At 36.5% G+C, this 16394-nt stretch overlaps 1 protein-coding gene across 2 annotated transcripts in view; it reads right to left on the bottom strand.

The window, feature by feature from the left end:
• Positions 1-262: 262 nt before the first annotated feature.
• Positions 263-16394, bottom strand: part of LOC127625454 (malignant fibrous histiocytoma-amplified sequence 1 homolog) — a 36244-nt gene continuing 20112 nt past the window's right edge. Inside the window, exons 2-3 of one of the 2 annotated variants that reach the window (XR_007968287.1) lie at positions 3844-4212; positions 263-1047 (exon numbers count right to left, since the gene is read on the bottom strand). Coding sequence is in view for 1 of the 2 variants with exons in the window: in XM_052100756.1 (XP_051956716.1) it covers positions 4082-4212 (131 nt within the window). In the remaining variant the exon portion in view is untranslated. The remainder of the gene's footprint in view (positions 1048-3843; positions 4213-16394) is intronic. The other variant, XM_052100756.1, reaches the window with a different exon arrangement.

A 16394-nucleotide genomic window follows, 5' to 3' on the forward strand; every position in this document is an offset into this window, starting at 1 on the left:
ACAAAAATAAAATATGTACAAAAGTTTATCAACTGCTCACAAAACATCACATATTGCAGAATCTCTCCTCTCCAAAAGAGAAATATTAAAATGATACTCAATAGTCCTTAATAATCAACTCTATAAAAAAAAGTCTTTCTTCTTAGTCCTTGTTAATGTGCATTTTTCAGTTTGATAAATGTGTACAATATGCTTCGTTCTGTGAAATTACTTACAGAATGAATCAACTAAGATTACAGGTCAAATATGCATATACAATTTTCTTCAAGAAGAGAAGACATCCTTGGCTGATTTATTGTACATCTGCGACAGTACATCACTATTCCTGTTCATATGTATCCAAAGGCAAGGAACAAAACATCACCTTGCCATTATAAAAAATAGTCATGTTAATGAATATATGGGAGAAAGAAAGAGAGAAAGAAATAAAGAACAACAGAATGGTTCAGGGAAACATTTTTATGTCTTTGGCTGCCATTAAAATAATTTTAAATTTGTTATCTTCACCACCCTAAAAAAAAAATATGTCTGAATGCAGACGATTACTAGAGATCAAAAAGGTTTATGCTCAACCAGACAACATTTCTGTACTTGCATGTTGGATACAACTTAACTATTAAGAGTCCTCCGCTAATACATTTCTCTATTTTAAATGTCTTTTTATTTCTCTGCATTTCAAAGGGATGCATTTGACATCCGAGAACACTTAAAGCATAATTCCAACTTTTCACCACTAATCAAAGTACACTCATGTCTGGGCGAAACAATTTCCTATTTCGTTCAGCAGATTCACCCACAACAGCACAGACAAGATGTAGTTTCAGTCTAAGAGATGCCTCTGGGTACAATTGGTGATTTCCAAGAACTTAAATTGAGCTGAAAGGTTCAGACCATCGTGCTGAGCCAGTGGAGTTGAGACTCAAAGTGATTAAAAGGCTTTTCAGAGGGCCCAAGGAACAATTGGTGTACATAAATGAAACGAGTTGTCACTGCAACGTGTTTCCAATATGTTCAGTTTATCATGTGTTGGCAGTCAGAGCTGATAACCTGAAAAAGAAGAGAGCACAAATAAAAGAATTAAATGAGGGTGGAGATCCAAAATCAATCAGAAGCACACTTATGTACATATGGAGCATAATGGTAAGGTAGGACAACTTTAAATAATGTGCAATTGCTGTTGTTTTTAACATATGATTCAAATGGATGCACCAAAGTCATACCATATGAGTTTAGAATTAACTTAAAGGAATATTCTGAGAACTCATCTGACAGCATTTGTAGCATATGGCACATGTTTTTTGTGGAAAATAAATGCTGGTGATTGAGCTTAACTTGTATTAAACCCAGAGCATTGCTTTAATGCTGATTACTGATTAGTAATGGAAAATAATATACATGATTAAGCTCAATAGTCCTAATTAACCTTTACAAGTACCCAGGGCCACATTAAGATACTGTGAGCTCAGTGTCACATGAGTCCCCCCCTTGTAGTCTGACAGGTGTGGGTGGGTGGGCAGTTACCAGACCGTTATTATTTGAACTTGTTTTAGACCAACATTTTGGATTTTGACTTTGTTACCATTTAGAATTTTACCATTTTGACAATTCTTGTTCATTTTTAATGGTCCTTTCCTTGTTAATCACTGTGCCGACCCTCTTCCCTAAATCCTCATGGTTGAGTCCTCTCATGAAATTCAAAAACATGATGAACCCCATCATTGTGGTTTAAAAAGCGTGATTGTGAATTTAAAATCTCAAACATAGCTTTTGTTCTTATTTGGATCGTGTTTTTTTTTTTTCTAAAACAAATGCTGAAATGCGTTCAACATGCTGTGTGACTGACACAAAGTGGACGCGTTTACAGTAGCCTATCACAGGCTCGTGATGTGCAAATGTTTTGCAAGCGCTGTGCTCGTCTGTTGATTAGTGCGTCTTTTGATTAGTCTCATCACACTTATAGTTTAGCATCTCATTCAGCACATAACTACATAAACATAATGTGTGATCACGAGGAAGGATTATATCAAGAGGTGGACAGGCATGCAGGTGTGTGAGGGACTTCATCTACAGTTGAAGTCAGAAGTTTACATACACCATAGCCAAATACATTTTCATTGTAGAAAACATTCTCTTTGGTCAGTTAGGATCAATATTTTAAGAATGTGAAATGTCAGAATAATAGCAGAGAATGATTTACTTAAGCTTTTATTTCATTCATCACATTCCCAGTGGGTCAGAAATGTATATGCACTTTGTTAGTATGTGGTAGCATTGCCTTTAAATTGTTTAACTTGGGTCAAACTTTTTGGGTAGCCTTCCACAAGATTCTCACAATAAGTTACTGGAATTTTGGACCATTCCTCCAGACAGAACTGGTGTAACTGTGTCAGGTTTGTCAGCTTTTTCAGTTCTGGCTACATATTTTCTATCGTATTGAGGTCAGGGATTTGTGATTGCCACTCCAATACCTTGACTTTGTTGTCCTTGAGCCATTTTGCCACAACTTTGGAGGTATGCTTGAGGCCATTGTCCATTTGTAAGCTCATTTGCAACCGAGCTTAAACTTCCTGGCTGATGTCTTAAGATGTTGCTTCAATATATCCACATAATATTCCTTCCTCATGATGCCATCTATTTTGTGAAGTGCACCAGTTCCTCCTGCAGCAAAGCACCCCCACAACATGATGCTGCCACCCCCATGCTTCACGGTTGGGATGGTGTTCTTTGGCTTGTAAACCCTACCCTTTTTCCTCCAAACATAACAATTTTCATAATGGCCAAACAGTTAAATATTTGTTTTATCAGACCAGAAAAAATTTCTCCAAAAAGTAATATCTCTGTCCACATGTGCACTTGCAAACTGTAGTCTGGCTTTTTTATGGCAGTTTTGGACCAGTGGCTTCATCCTTACTGAGCAAACTTTTAGGTTATGTTGATATAGGACTCGTTTTACTGTGGATATAGATACTTGTCTACCCGTTTCCTCCAGCATCTTCACAAGGTCCTTTGCTGTTGTTCTGGGATTGATTTGTACATTTCGCATTTGTACAGAGACAGAATGCGTCTTCTTCCTGAACAGTATGATGGGTGCGTTGTTCCATGGTGTTTGTACTTGCGTACTATTGTTTTTACAGATGAACGTGGTACCTTCTGGCCTTTGGAAATTGCTAAGGGATGAACCAGACTTGTGGAGGTCCACAATGTTTTTTCTGAGGTCTTGGCTGATTTCTTTTGATTTTCTCCTGATAAGCTAAGAGGCAATTTGGCTAATTGTCTAAAGGCTTGACATAATTTCTGGAATTGTCCAAACTTCTTAAAGGCACAGTTAACTTAGTGTTTGTAAACTTCTGACCCACTAGAATTGTGATACAGTCAATTAAAAGTGAAACAATCTGTCTGTAAACAAATGTTGGAAAAAATGACTCGTGTTATGCACAAAGTAGATGTCTTAAACGACTTGGCAAAACTGTAGTTTACTAATATTAATATCTGTGGAGTGGTTAAAAAATTAGTTTTAATGACTTCAACCCAAGTGTATGTAAACTTCTGAATTCAACTGTAAATAAAATCCATACTCCTCTTTCTCACTATTGCTCGCGTGCCAGTGATTACCCCTCCGCTTGCCAGCTGCTGTTGCACAATGTTTCTGCATCCTTATCAGAGTCTCCGCCAAAAGCAATTACATTCGCCTTTATATGCGCTCCTCCCGCAATGTTCGAAGGTGGAGAATATGGTGGCAGTGGAAGTTGCAAGTGGGGGCCCCCTGTGAGTTGGTGGCCCTGGTCTTAAGCTCAGGTTAGCCCATGCATTAATGCAGCCCTGCAAGTACCTCTATGTACTTACATGTAAGTATTATGGTCTCCCTATGACAATCATCCATTAAGTGGTCTGTCATCACCGTCATCAAGGGCAGAGGCAACAAGTAAGTGGGGCACACGCATGTGTCAAAACAAGTATATGTGTTTGCAAACACAAACACACACTCTTGTGTATGTACACGTGTGCATATAAGATATAGGAAAAAGAGGTGCATCTGTTTGTGGAGGCCATTCACCGGCAGGTAAGTTCCGAAAAGTAAGTGTCATTTATGACTAGGGCTGACTGCAGTTGGGGTTGGAGGGTAAACTAGTGCCACGCTGACCCGCTCCGTGCCGTTTTTGGGGCAAATGATCTCAGTCAGCCCCTCAGGTCGGGGCTGGCTTAACAGTTCACCTAAAAAGAGAACAGAAAGAGAGAGAGATTGTATTATAGTCAGACTAGTTTTCACGAACAACTGCAATATTTTTTATCATTTAATAGCAGATATTATTTTTCTCTTTGTGTGTTCAATGTTATTTTTCAATGTGACTATTGGTAATTTCGTTGAACTGCACACATGGATTTATAATTTAGAAGAGCACAAAAATACTTAAATATCAGACACAATTTTCCTTGGATCTCCTTAACCAACCACAAGGTGGAGCTATCTAACAAACTTAGCAGGTGGTTGTAAATGCGGTCAAACCAAATAACCAATGGGTCATGGGAATGTACAAGACTACAGAACATTCTATAAGTGTCATCTCTACCAGTAAGTCACATGTTTTATTGGATGAAAAGAAAAACTCTGTCTGCTTGTCAGTAAAATTGCTGGTACAATGAATTTCACCCTGCAAAAACACAAGCACACCCAGATAGTTTTTACCCCTTACACTAAGGGATGAAGACATTTATCAAATAAAACTCATCAACCCTCTGAAATCATCTGAAGCAGTTCCCACTACACTTCGAAAGAGCATCCTTATGCATTTAAGAATTGGATTATGACAGCTCCACTTCATTGGGCAAAACCTGATGGTGAGGAAGCTTAAAGGTATAATTCACCTAAACATTTTAATGCTTTCATAATTTACTCACCCTCATGCCACCACAGATGTGCATTACTTTTTCTTCAGCTGAACACAAATTAAAACAAATCTGTTTTTTGGTGATTTGCATTCTTTGTGTATATCGCCATCTATGGGGCTGATGAACAACTATTATTTATTTATCCCTTTTTTCTCCTCCATGCCCAGTAGATGGGGATTAGAAAGGTGGATGCAAATTGGCAAAAAAACTAAAGAAGAACTTGCAAAGAAGGGCTGGTAACTGGAATGGCATGCGGGTGAGTAAATGATGAGAGAATTTTCATTTTTGGGTGAACTATACCTTTAAAGACTCTTAATTGATTGAATTGAGCGTTAAATCCAGTCTAAGTGTCCTAAATGATAGGAGAGTCATCCATACCTATAAGTATAGACTTGTAATGAAGGGTTCCAGTGTTCTAGTCAGCATGACAGAAAGCAAATGGCTCACTCTGTGTACTTTTGGGGATCACCCCCACAACAAGAAGACAAAGCATTACATCATGTGTCAGTCCAAGAGATAATAGAGTGCAGAATCAGACTATTGGTTCAGTCATTCTGTGAGATACTGTGAGCAGAGCTCCATATGAAAAGTGCTTGCCCTAATGATTCTTTACCAAATAAATCTAAGTGACTTTGAATGAAGAGCCAAAATTGTCATAAATACTTAATAATGGCATAAATACTTTATGCTTATTTTAACCTTCACAACTAAGAAAAATTATTTGTCAACAAAAACACATCTGTTGCATTTAATATTCACATTTTATGATTAGTTTCCTGCTGAACAAATTTCAAAGTGGTTTCAGAATGAAATCATATGCTTTAGGACAAAACTGTCCTTCAACACACTTCTTATTGATTTCTGTTGACTTTTCAATCTAGAATTATGGGTGAAATACATGTAATTAATTAAAATATATTTAATGTGTTTAATACATTTAATAAATGGTTATTTTAAAACATTTAATAATACCCATAAATTTAAACAGAATATAAAATTAAGGGCATTTTCACACCTAGTTAGTTTGAGAACTCCAAGCGCTCTCAAACGGTATAATGTGTATATGTGAACAACTCAAATGGTCTCAGACCCCCCTAAAAGGACCCAAAAGCAAACCGTGATCAGACCACCTCCTGAGTACGGTTCGTTTGTGGGTCCTTTTGTGGTTCGATTGATTTTTTGCGATGTGAAAGCAAAGAGGTACCAGTCCGCTTTGCATTTTATGGCATAAGTACCTCGTGGCTTGCCATACATAGCTGCATTACATACTTCATATTCCAGTCACAATTTACTGTCAACATATGGGAATTTTAAGCAAATATAGACATACCATGATTACCATAACATGTTTTTGTGTCTCATGTTCCGTTCTTGTTGTATTATTTGAGCACGTAAAATGAACGGACCAGCCGCATTCAGAGCAGAGCAGCATGTTAACAGCTTTAAAGTGCTCAGTTTAGCGTAACGTCTACGGATGTTCGCTCCAAACTCCCACAAAAATACAAGCAAGGATTTTTATAGTTTCACTTTGTTTATTTGCGCAACGGCAAATGTTCTTGGCTCATACACACAATGTAAATGACACGCAGGAGGAGACGCTTGCTTATTCCATTACTCTCGAGATAAGAGATAAAGAAACATATTTTCGAATGCATATAGAATTTCAAATGTTTTCCTTAATGCGAAATAAGGGTTTGGTTTTATCGGAGAGCCTTAACATAATGTGAGAGAATGAAGAATTTAGGACAGAAATACAGTATACATTATTACTATTGCATAATATAATATAATTGGTGGTGTTGTCTGGTTTCATAAATCATATAAAATATTACTTATAATATACAATTATAATTTTGTATGAAAATGTGGAAGGAGATGTGGAAGGCCAGATGTACAACTAAACAAGAAAATTAGTACATCAGAGTCTCTAGTTTGAGAAATAGATGCCTCGCATGTCCTCAGCTGACAGCTTCATTGAATTCTACCTGCTCAACACCAGTTTCATGTACAACAGTTAAGAGAAGAGTCAGGGGTGCAGGCCTTATGGGAAGAATTACTAAGAAAAAGCCACATTTGAAACAGAAAAACAAAAAGAAAAGGTTAGAGTGGGCAAAGAACACAGACATTAGACAACAGATAATTGGAAAAGTGTGTTATGGATTTAACCCCATTGAGCTTTTGTGGGATCAGCTAGACTGTGAGGTGCGTGACAAGACAGCCACATCTATGGCAAGTGCTACAGGAAGAGTAGGGTGAAATGTCACCTGAGTATCTGGACAAATTGACAGCTAGAATGCCAAGAATCTGCAAAGCTGTCATTGCTGCACGTGGAGGATTTTTTGATGAGAACACTTTGAAGTAGTTTAATTTGTTTTCTTCAAATTTTAATAGTAATTTTTCATGTTTCATTAATGTCCTGACTATACATTGTGATCAGTTGAATGCCACTTTGGGGAATAATAGTACCAATTTCTTTCCATAAGAGCAAAATCTGTACATTAATCAAAGATGTTTCATTTTTTTCACATTATATTTAGTATGGATAATGGGTGAATAGAGACTTCTCCCCTCACTTGTGTTCTTCATTCTATATTCTGTCTTTTTTGCCATTGAAATGCAAGTTTACAGGTAACACACAGAGGTTGGACAACAAATATGTGACAGACTGAGTTGTACAATTTCCATGGTCTATTTAATCTGTCATATTAGTTTAAATATCCCTTATAGGTTGCATATTTTATGTTGTTATTTTTTTCTCGTTATAGTCCATATTTTCAGCTAGAAATGGCTTTGCGTAGTAACGTGAGTCTGATAAAACATTTGTTCTATTTAATAATTTTCAGAGTTGGGTAACATACTTTTAAAAGTGTACTTACATTATTGATGTTTCTGGATGAGAGCAGCAGAGCACGTCTGGCGAATGCCAATGTCTTTCTCGCACACACATACAGCACGGGCGCCCGGGCGAGAAAGTACTTTGAAAGAAAACATGCTGCTGCTATCAGCCAGAATAATGTAAGGACACGTAAGGACATATACGCATGAAAACTGATGTGCAGTATCAAATACACAGAATGTATAGTACTACTAAATGTAGAGAGCACATCATTATGAAGACAAAGCCAATGTTACGTTATATGTTTGTAAAATTCAGAGTCCTAAAGGCGAGTCCGAGTCAAGTCAGAGTAAAAATGCATCGGAGACCGTGACAAGTCCAAGTCCATTAAAATTGGACTTGTGACTTAGACTCGAGTCCGAGTTCGAACTTGAGTACACCAACTAGCTTAAAAGGTAAACTGTACATTGTAGGACTCCCCAACAAAAGCTTTGTACTTGTTTTAATACCACCTTAGAGGGATAGTTTACACAAAAAATTATGTTATCATTTACAACATAGTTTATTTGTTGTTACAAACCCATATGACTTTCTTCAGTGTAACACAAAAGGAGATAAAGGGCCATATGTTACTCCCAGTCATAATTCTCTTTCATTGCATCTTTTTTTCCATACAATGAAAATGAATGAACACTCAAAAAATTAATTGCAAGATTTACGCATTCCATCAAATTTAATTTAGAGTAATCATATAATAATAAGAATATAAAATAAATAAATATTTAAATTTTTCTTAATCTGGTTAAACATTACACAATTCACTTTGATGGAATTTTATGAAATTGAAATGAGTGAATATTAGTGCTGCACGATTAATCATATCACAATCGCGATGTCAGCCTGTGCGATTATATGACGGCAAAATGCTGCGATTATATTAAATAAACAAGTGCATGTGTGGATGTGACAGCCCATTCTCTCTGAGAGCTGTTTGCCATTTTCTACACCGCTAATAAAAACATGACCAGTCAGTCTCAGTTTAGGGAGTGGCATGGTTGGTCAAGTCATATGAGTTTCTGGTGTGCAGCGTGGAAATCAGGTGAAAATGGACGCCGAGCAGACAGACACTGAACTGGTGGCCAGAAAAAATAACACCGATCATCTTGGCCATATATCTTTTTTTCATCCTTAATTAAAGATCAAATAATACAATCTGAGCGGGTGTCTTGACCGGGAGAGATATAAAGTTCTGCCGGGTGATGCGCACTCTAACACGGAGACGCTCCTCTCTCAACACCGTTGTCTGCAGCTCGAATGTCTGATAGAAACACAGATCACGGCTTGGCGATATATCTTTATTTCATCCTTAATTAAAGTCCATATAATATGGGAGCGTGCCATGTAAATAAACACAAACTCCAAAACTGTCATTCTCGGTGCGGTCACAGCCGCTTCAACCAGTCGCGGAAGAGCAATCTAACACAGAGATACTCGTCTCTCACCCCCGCTGTCTGCAGCTTGCAACGTGTAGCATCATTGATAAGATCATCATGATAAGATCAATCTTATGTGAAAAATAACACTAAAATGACAACAACAATAAAATGTGTGTGTGTCTATATATATATATATATATTGGTTTTGGATAGACAAGATTGACAAATGCTTATCAATAATACTCTTATGGCTAAAATGTTTACAGTGTTCATTGACTAAAACTACATTAAAAAGGCCAGTAAGCCAAACAAAACAAAGCACAATTACAGATGTGTTTGAGAGTGTCACACCATATGACAAGTCTTCACAGAGATATAAAGAGACATGATGCACCGTTAGCAAAGTGGGATTTCAGAAAATGATCCACTCACTGGACAAGAGGTACCAGCGATAAGTAGAACTTTTTAGAAAGAGGATTTGGAAATACCAGTTGGTCATTTAAAAAAACAAAAAAACAACAGCAACAACAGTTTTAGTGGTTTGAGTGAACCACACTTTTATATCCAGTTTCCTTTTCAAAAGAGTTTATCGAAAGTACATGTTTCATCCTGCTTAAATGTCCCTGTTTGTTTGGACAATCTTATTTTCATGAAAATGTGTATGTTCTTATTTATTGTTCCATTTTATTTAGGTGTAATATTGAGAAAATAACAAGCTTGCAGTAATGCAAAGATGTTATTATTTAATTTTGTAAAAATATTTTAATTTGAAAACACTGCATTTTTAGTTGTTGTTGTTGCTAGTTTGTATGTTTGAGTTGAGAAATACACATTTCAGCATTATCAGTAATATATTTTGTGCATTTTCCTTGATAACCAAGCAAGTTGACTCATGTTACCATTTGTTTATTATATCGCAATTGCATATCGCAATATTAACCTCAATAATCGCAATATGACATTTCCCCCAAATCGTGCAGCCCTAGTTAATATTAAAAATGGGTAAAAAAAAAAATCTTGAGAGGAACTTATTTTGTGCTCCACGGAATAAATCACGTAATATGGATTTGAAACAACATGAGGGGGAGTGCATGATGACAGAATTTAAATTTTTGTATGAACTATACCTTTAAAACAATCAGAATTTAAGCAAGGCTTGCTAACAGGTTTTATCGAGAGAAAAAAAAGCTAAAGTCATTGCTCAACAATGACTTCTGTAGACTGCACATTTTGCTGTCTCTGTGGGTTTAAGGGTAAAATAAGACATTTCATTGCAAAAACTTTTAATTCTCCATTAAAATCCAGAATGAAAATGAAGTAATGTGCAGCAGCTACACAGCTGCTATGTCAATATTATTATCACACAGAGATAGGTGCTTTCAAACTTGTAAAATAGGGAAGTACATGTACAGTTTGTAATAAGTCAATAACAGTACTGTTTCGCATTAATCTTTAGTATACATTATGACTGGGTCATGTATACTTGGACTTACAGATGAATACTAGCTGTAAGCATACTGTAAATATACAGTATTATAATGTAAACATGCTGTTTCCTATACAATTTGTATTTTTTATTTATTTATTTTGCAGCAGGAATGACCCTGCCCCACTAAAGCATAATCGGCAGGTTAAACAAACAGCTGTGTAAAACACTTTCTCATACATTAACATGTATGAGATGTTATCTTAGTGTGAGAGAATATCTCATACATAATTTCATTTCTGAATCTCCATGAAAATATAAAATGTTTTTTATAGTGCATGACAAAAGAACTTGATGTGCTTATCAAGTTACAAAATGTCCCCAAGCTCTCAGCATTATTGAAATTCTTCTCCTTCATGGAAAGAGATAATGAGTGATGTTAACAGCTCAGGTAGATAAGGGGGTTCTGGGGGTGGACACCACTGGCTGCATAATTGCACTCCAGGACTTCACCTAAGCCCCCCTGCCCTCACATCCCATTCCTTCATAACCTTGAAGGTTTTAATCATGGTTTACAGGTCATAGATCTGGCCAGCTGTTTGAAGTCAGAGGATCAACAATGCAGTCTTGAGGGAATTTTAAACCCTGATGAGCATCCGGAGTGACAATGTTGGCATGGTGTCAAGGTTAGATTAGTTGGCCTGTTTCAGTCCATGGGTGTTAATTATTAATGAGAGCTATGGTGCAGGATAAGTGAATAGTCTACTTTCACACTTTCCTTTGTGTTTTCTGTGCAACCGTTCATGGAAACTGCCACTGCATTATATACAGTACTGTGCAAAGGTTTTAGGCACTTGGGAAAGATTTTGCATAGTGAGGATGTCTTCAAAAATAATGACATAAATAGTTTTAATTTATCACTTAATGTCATCCAGTAAACATAAAAAAGCTAAATAAATATTCGGTGTGACCACCTTTGCCTTTAAAACAGCACCAAATCTCCTAGGTACACATGGACACAGTTTTTCTTGGTTGTTGGCAGATAGGATGTTCCAAGCTTCTTGGAGACTTCACCACAGTTCTTCTATCTATTTAGGCTGTCTCAATTGCTTCTGTCTTTTAATCTCAGACTGACACAATGTTCAGTGGGGGGCTTTGTGGGGGCCATGGCATCTGTTGCAGAGCTCCCTGTTCTTCTATTCTAATCTTTTCTATTTGCAAAATTAATGTTTGGGAGTCTAACATTTATATTTCCTACTGACATATTAAAGCTGAAGATAATAATAACCATCTTAAGACAAATGCTTTTGTGAAACATCTTATGTGCCTAAGACTTTTGCACAGTACTGCAAATTATTTATTTATATATAATAACAAAATCGTGCGTTACTGATTGCTTCACATGTCTGTTAGATGGCCCTACCTGCCTAAGTGGGCAATTCTTGACAAATTTAAGCTGCAATACAGTCCAGACCGCTGAAGTTTAAGGTCTGGCTATGCAAGAATACAGACCCCGTTCACACCTAGTCAATTAAATGTAACCACTTGTGCTCGTATTTCAATGTAAGGGTGTTTGTTTCATGGCAACATAGCCTAAATCAATCACAATGTCTGCAGGAAAATACTCCACCAAAAATGATGAAAGACAAAAGGAAGTGTAAAAATAAAACAAATGCTAGCTGTTTCTCCCAGATGCAGTTGAAATTTAATCTTGGCACAAAATCAACATCTCTAGCAGAATTATCCATTATTTTAAATAAGTACCTGTATTAAAGAAGCTTCAGAATGTTTGTGTTTCACTTCTGTGTTGATATCAGACACACTAAAGATGATACGTAAAGTTCTTGTGCTTGTTTATGTTTCTGCTTTTTCAAATTTTCAGAACGGACAGTTATTACCTTTTAAAGTCAATTACCTATGTGCATTCTGGGATTCATATTTCTAAATATAATGACATAATGTGGTCATATCTCCACTCACTGAACTGAAATGCCCTCCAATGTCACCTACCAAGCAAAAACAGACAAACACAGCCACCCAACACCTTCAGAAAGGCCGCAGCTTTTCAATAAAGTAAATAATGACTAATCTTCTTACACACAATTCACACAGTCATTAACGAAAGATAAACCTGTTCTTCGCCTGGAGGCAGGGAGGACAAAGAACTAAACCTAGAGAGAATTACTTGCCAGCACAATAAAGTTCCAAACCCAGTGTCTATAAACACATACACAAAAGGTTTTTAGACACAAACACGCAAGCCCGCAGATTGCTTCTGTTTAAACATCCTGAACTCTTTGCGACAGGAAGAAGCAAAGACAATTAACCAATGACACAGTTTTTCAAAACAAAGCACACTGTTGCTACACTCACACACAGAATGTCTAGCTTTGTGTTCACTCCTACAATCTACGTATTGCCCATTCTTAAGATCCTTGCATTCCAATGACACATTCTTCATATTTCCTAAGCACTGCACTCTCACTTTTTTCTTCATCAACACTAAACAATATCTTAGCTACCCCAAAATTAGAATTCTTTCATAATTTACTTACCCTCATATTGTTCCAAATCAGTATTACTTTCTTTTGTTAAACACAAAAAGGAGATACAGTGCATTCAGAAATCATTCAGACCCCTTCATTTTTTTTAAACAAAATTATATTGCAGCCTTATACTAAAATGCTTTAAAAAAAAAAATCACATCAATCTACACTCCATACCCAATAATGACAAAGCAAAACCAAGATTTTAATTAACTACAAATTAATAAAAAAAATTTAAAAAAAAATTATATCACATTGACATAAGTATTCAGACTCTTTGCTATGACACATGAAATGTAAATTTCTCTGGATCATCTTTGAAATTCACCTGTGGCAAATTCAATTGTTTGGACATGATTTGGAATGGCGCACACACCTGTCTATATAAGGTCTCACAGATGAAAATGCATATCAGAGCAAAAACCAAGCCACAGGATCTGCCTGCAGAGCTCAGAGAGAGGAGTGTCGAGGCACAGATCTGGGGACTAAAATAAATAAATAAAAATATCAGCTGCATTGAAGTGCTCAGTGGCCAAACTGAGCAATCGGGGCAGAAGGTCCATGGTAAGAGAGGTGACCAAGAAACCGTTGGTCACTTTGGTTAAGCTCCAGAGATCATGTGTGTAGATGAGTGAAACTTACAGAAGTACTTCGAGACAACTCTGTGAATGTCCTTCAGTGGCCCATCCAGAGCCCGGACTTAAACCCAATCAAACATCTCTGCAGAGACCTGAAAATGGCTGTCCACCAACGGTCCCCATCCAACATGACAGAGCTTGAGAGGATCTGCAGAGAAGAATGGCAGAAAATCCCCAAATGCAGGTGTGCAAATCTTGTCGCTTCACACCCAAAAACACTTGAGGCTGTAATCGCTGCTAAAGGTGCTTCAACTAAGTACTGAATAAAGGGTCTGAATACTTATGTGATATTTCAGTTTTTTTATTTATTTATTTTTTATACATTTGCAAAGTAATAAAAAATCAGGTTTTTGCTTTGTCATTATGGGGTATGCTGTAGATTGATGTAAAAAAATATGTAAAGCATTTTAGCATAAGGCTGCAAAATAACAAAATGTGAGAAAAAAATGAAGGGGTCTTAATATGTTCTGAATGCACTGTATTAGGCTAAATGACCGCCTCAGTCACCAATCAATTTCATTGTATGGAAAAAAAGATGCAATGAGAGTGAACAGTCACTGAGGCTGTCAGTCTCTAACATTCTGCCTAATGTCTCATTTTATGTTCCATGGAAGAAAGTCATACAAGTTTGGAACAACAAAAGGGTGCGTAAATGATGGCAGACTTTTAATTTGTGGGTGACTTATCCCTTTAGATTACATAATATATGGTGAAACTATAAGTACCATCAGCTATCTTGTAATTAAAACCCCATACGTATGTAAATTAAAATGAGTAAATGTTTAATGATTTTTCTGTAGTGCAAGATGAAGTCTGCATTTCACCATAAAATACCATCAAGATTGTCTGTATCAAAAAAAGGACAATTAAATTAAGCTGTGATAGGGCATTGCTATGTAGTTGCTAGGGTGTTCTGGAAAGTTGCTATGTGGTCTCTATGATATTCTGGCCCCCTATATATGGCTTGAGACCCTGCTCCAATGCAAGTCTATGGGAGTTTTTGACCCATTTTATGATGATAAGTGAAAATCATACATACAATTGTTTAGTCAAGTAATTCAAGTAACGTCTCTGCTCACGAGCAATAGTACTGATGTTTGCCTTAACCAAAACTAATGATTTTTGTGTACTGCATGACAAATTCTGAAATTCAGATCATTGTACAGTAAAATCCTATTAAGACTGTAAGTGTAATAAAAAAAAATTGTTTGGGGATTTAAAGACTTAAGCTTCCAATTAACTGTGTGTCTGCATGTTGAATTAGTAATCAGAGTAGATTCACAGAGTCCTCCTAAAACAAACTAACCACAAAAAACATATAAAAACGACAAACGCTTATCTAGTTGCATTTTAGATATTTTCCCAAGACATTACCCTTTAGCACAAACATGCTGTGACTTGTTCAGCAACCCTTTGTGAAGTCTGAAATCTGGGTCCAAGACATCCTGTGTAATGCTTTATCATTTTCAAGATTGTCCAGAGGATGTGCATTCAAAAAGGTATTGCCAAAACAAACTGCCTCTTGAATTAATGGCATGTAGCTAAAATAGATTTTGTCATGCAGAATTTCTGCCATTCCATTCCATAACAATTCCATAAATGTTCATGAAATTAGAACGTGCCTATGATGCCCAAGACAGCTCAAGGTTTTAAAAGTGAAGTGTGTAATTTCTGCGCCACTAAGCAACACCAAATAACGATTTTTGTCTAACAGGTGCCATTGGTAGACAAATAGTTCCACCCCATTGGTTAAGACAATGTAGCTTTGTCAGTCTGGTTGGTATGCTACAAACAATGCAAATATTTTGTTATAGCCACTGAGCCACAGTGTTTACACTTTTTGGGGAAATCAACCTACAATTTATCTGAAGGGAAAACTGGCAATGGGCAGCAAGTCTTATATGGTGTCACATATGGTGATACATTATGCAGCATTAATTTCCCAGTGTTTGACCTTTATCAGTGTGCTGTATTGTAAACACTGATCAGGCAGTGCTGTAGTATGAACAGCAGGATTAAGTGTGAGCAGACAAGCGGCAGTATCTCCAAGGATTATCACTCTAGAGTGATAAAAGCACAAAGCACATCAATAAGTGAATCAGGGTCATCAACACACATGCATGCTTACACGTATGCCACAGCTTGTGCTGACATATAGAAATAGACAGAAGTCATTACTTAAAGGAATAGTTCACCCAAAAATTATAATTCTCTCATTTTTTTCTTTCTTTCAAACTTTCTCCACTTCTGAAACAACTTTTCTGCTGAAGCAACCAAGGCAACAATGGTGAAGAAAAATTATAATAATTAATATTATCATACTTTAACTTTTCATGATCCAAAAAACCTAGTGGATAAAATCAAGCCAGCTCTATATCCTCTTTCATTCAGAAATACTTTGCTTCAAGTAAGTTAGAAGTGCTACAAATGCTGTTATATATTCTTTAAACAATGGTGAGCCATTCCTTAAAAACCATGAGTTAAATAATATTAATTTAATCTAATCTAATTATGAATCAGCAGCCATTCGTTTTTCACTTCCACAGCTACAACAATAGAATTCTACAAAAAACATTCATGTAAACACATGAGCCACACGTGCATGCATTCATCGGCACATGGCCA

Source organism: Xyrauchen texanus, chromosome 31 (genome assembly GCF_025860055.1).
Source record: "Xyrauchen texanus isolate HMW12.3.18 chromosome 31, RBS_HiC_50CHRs, whole genome shotgun sequence".
Taxonomy (NCBI): Eukaryota; Metazoa; Chordata; class Actinopteri; order Cypriniformes; family Catostomidae; genus Xyrauchen; species Xyrauchen texanus.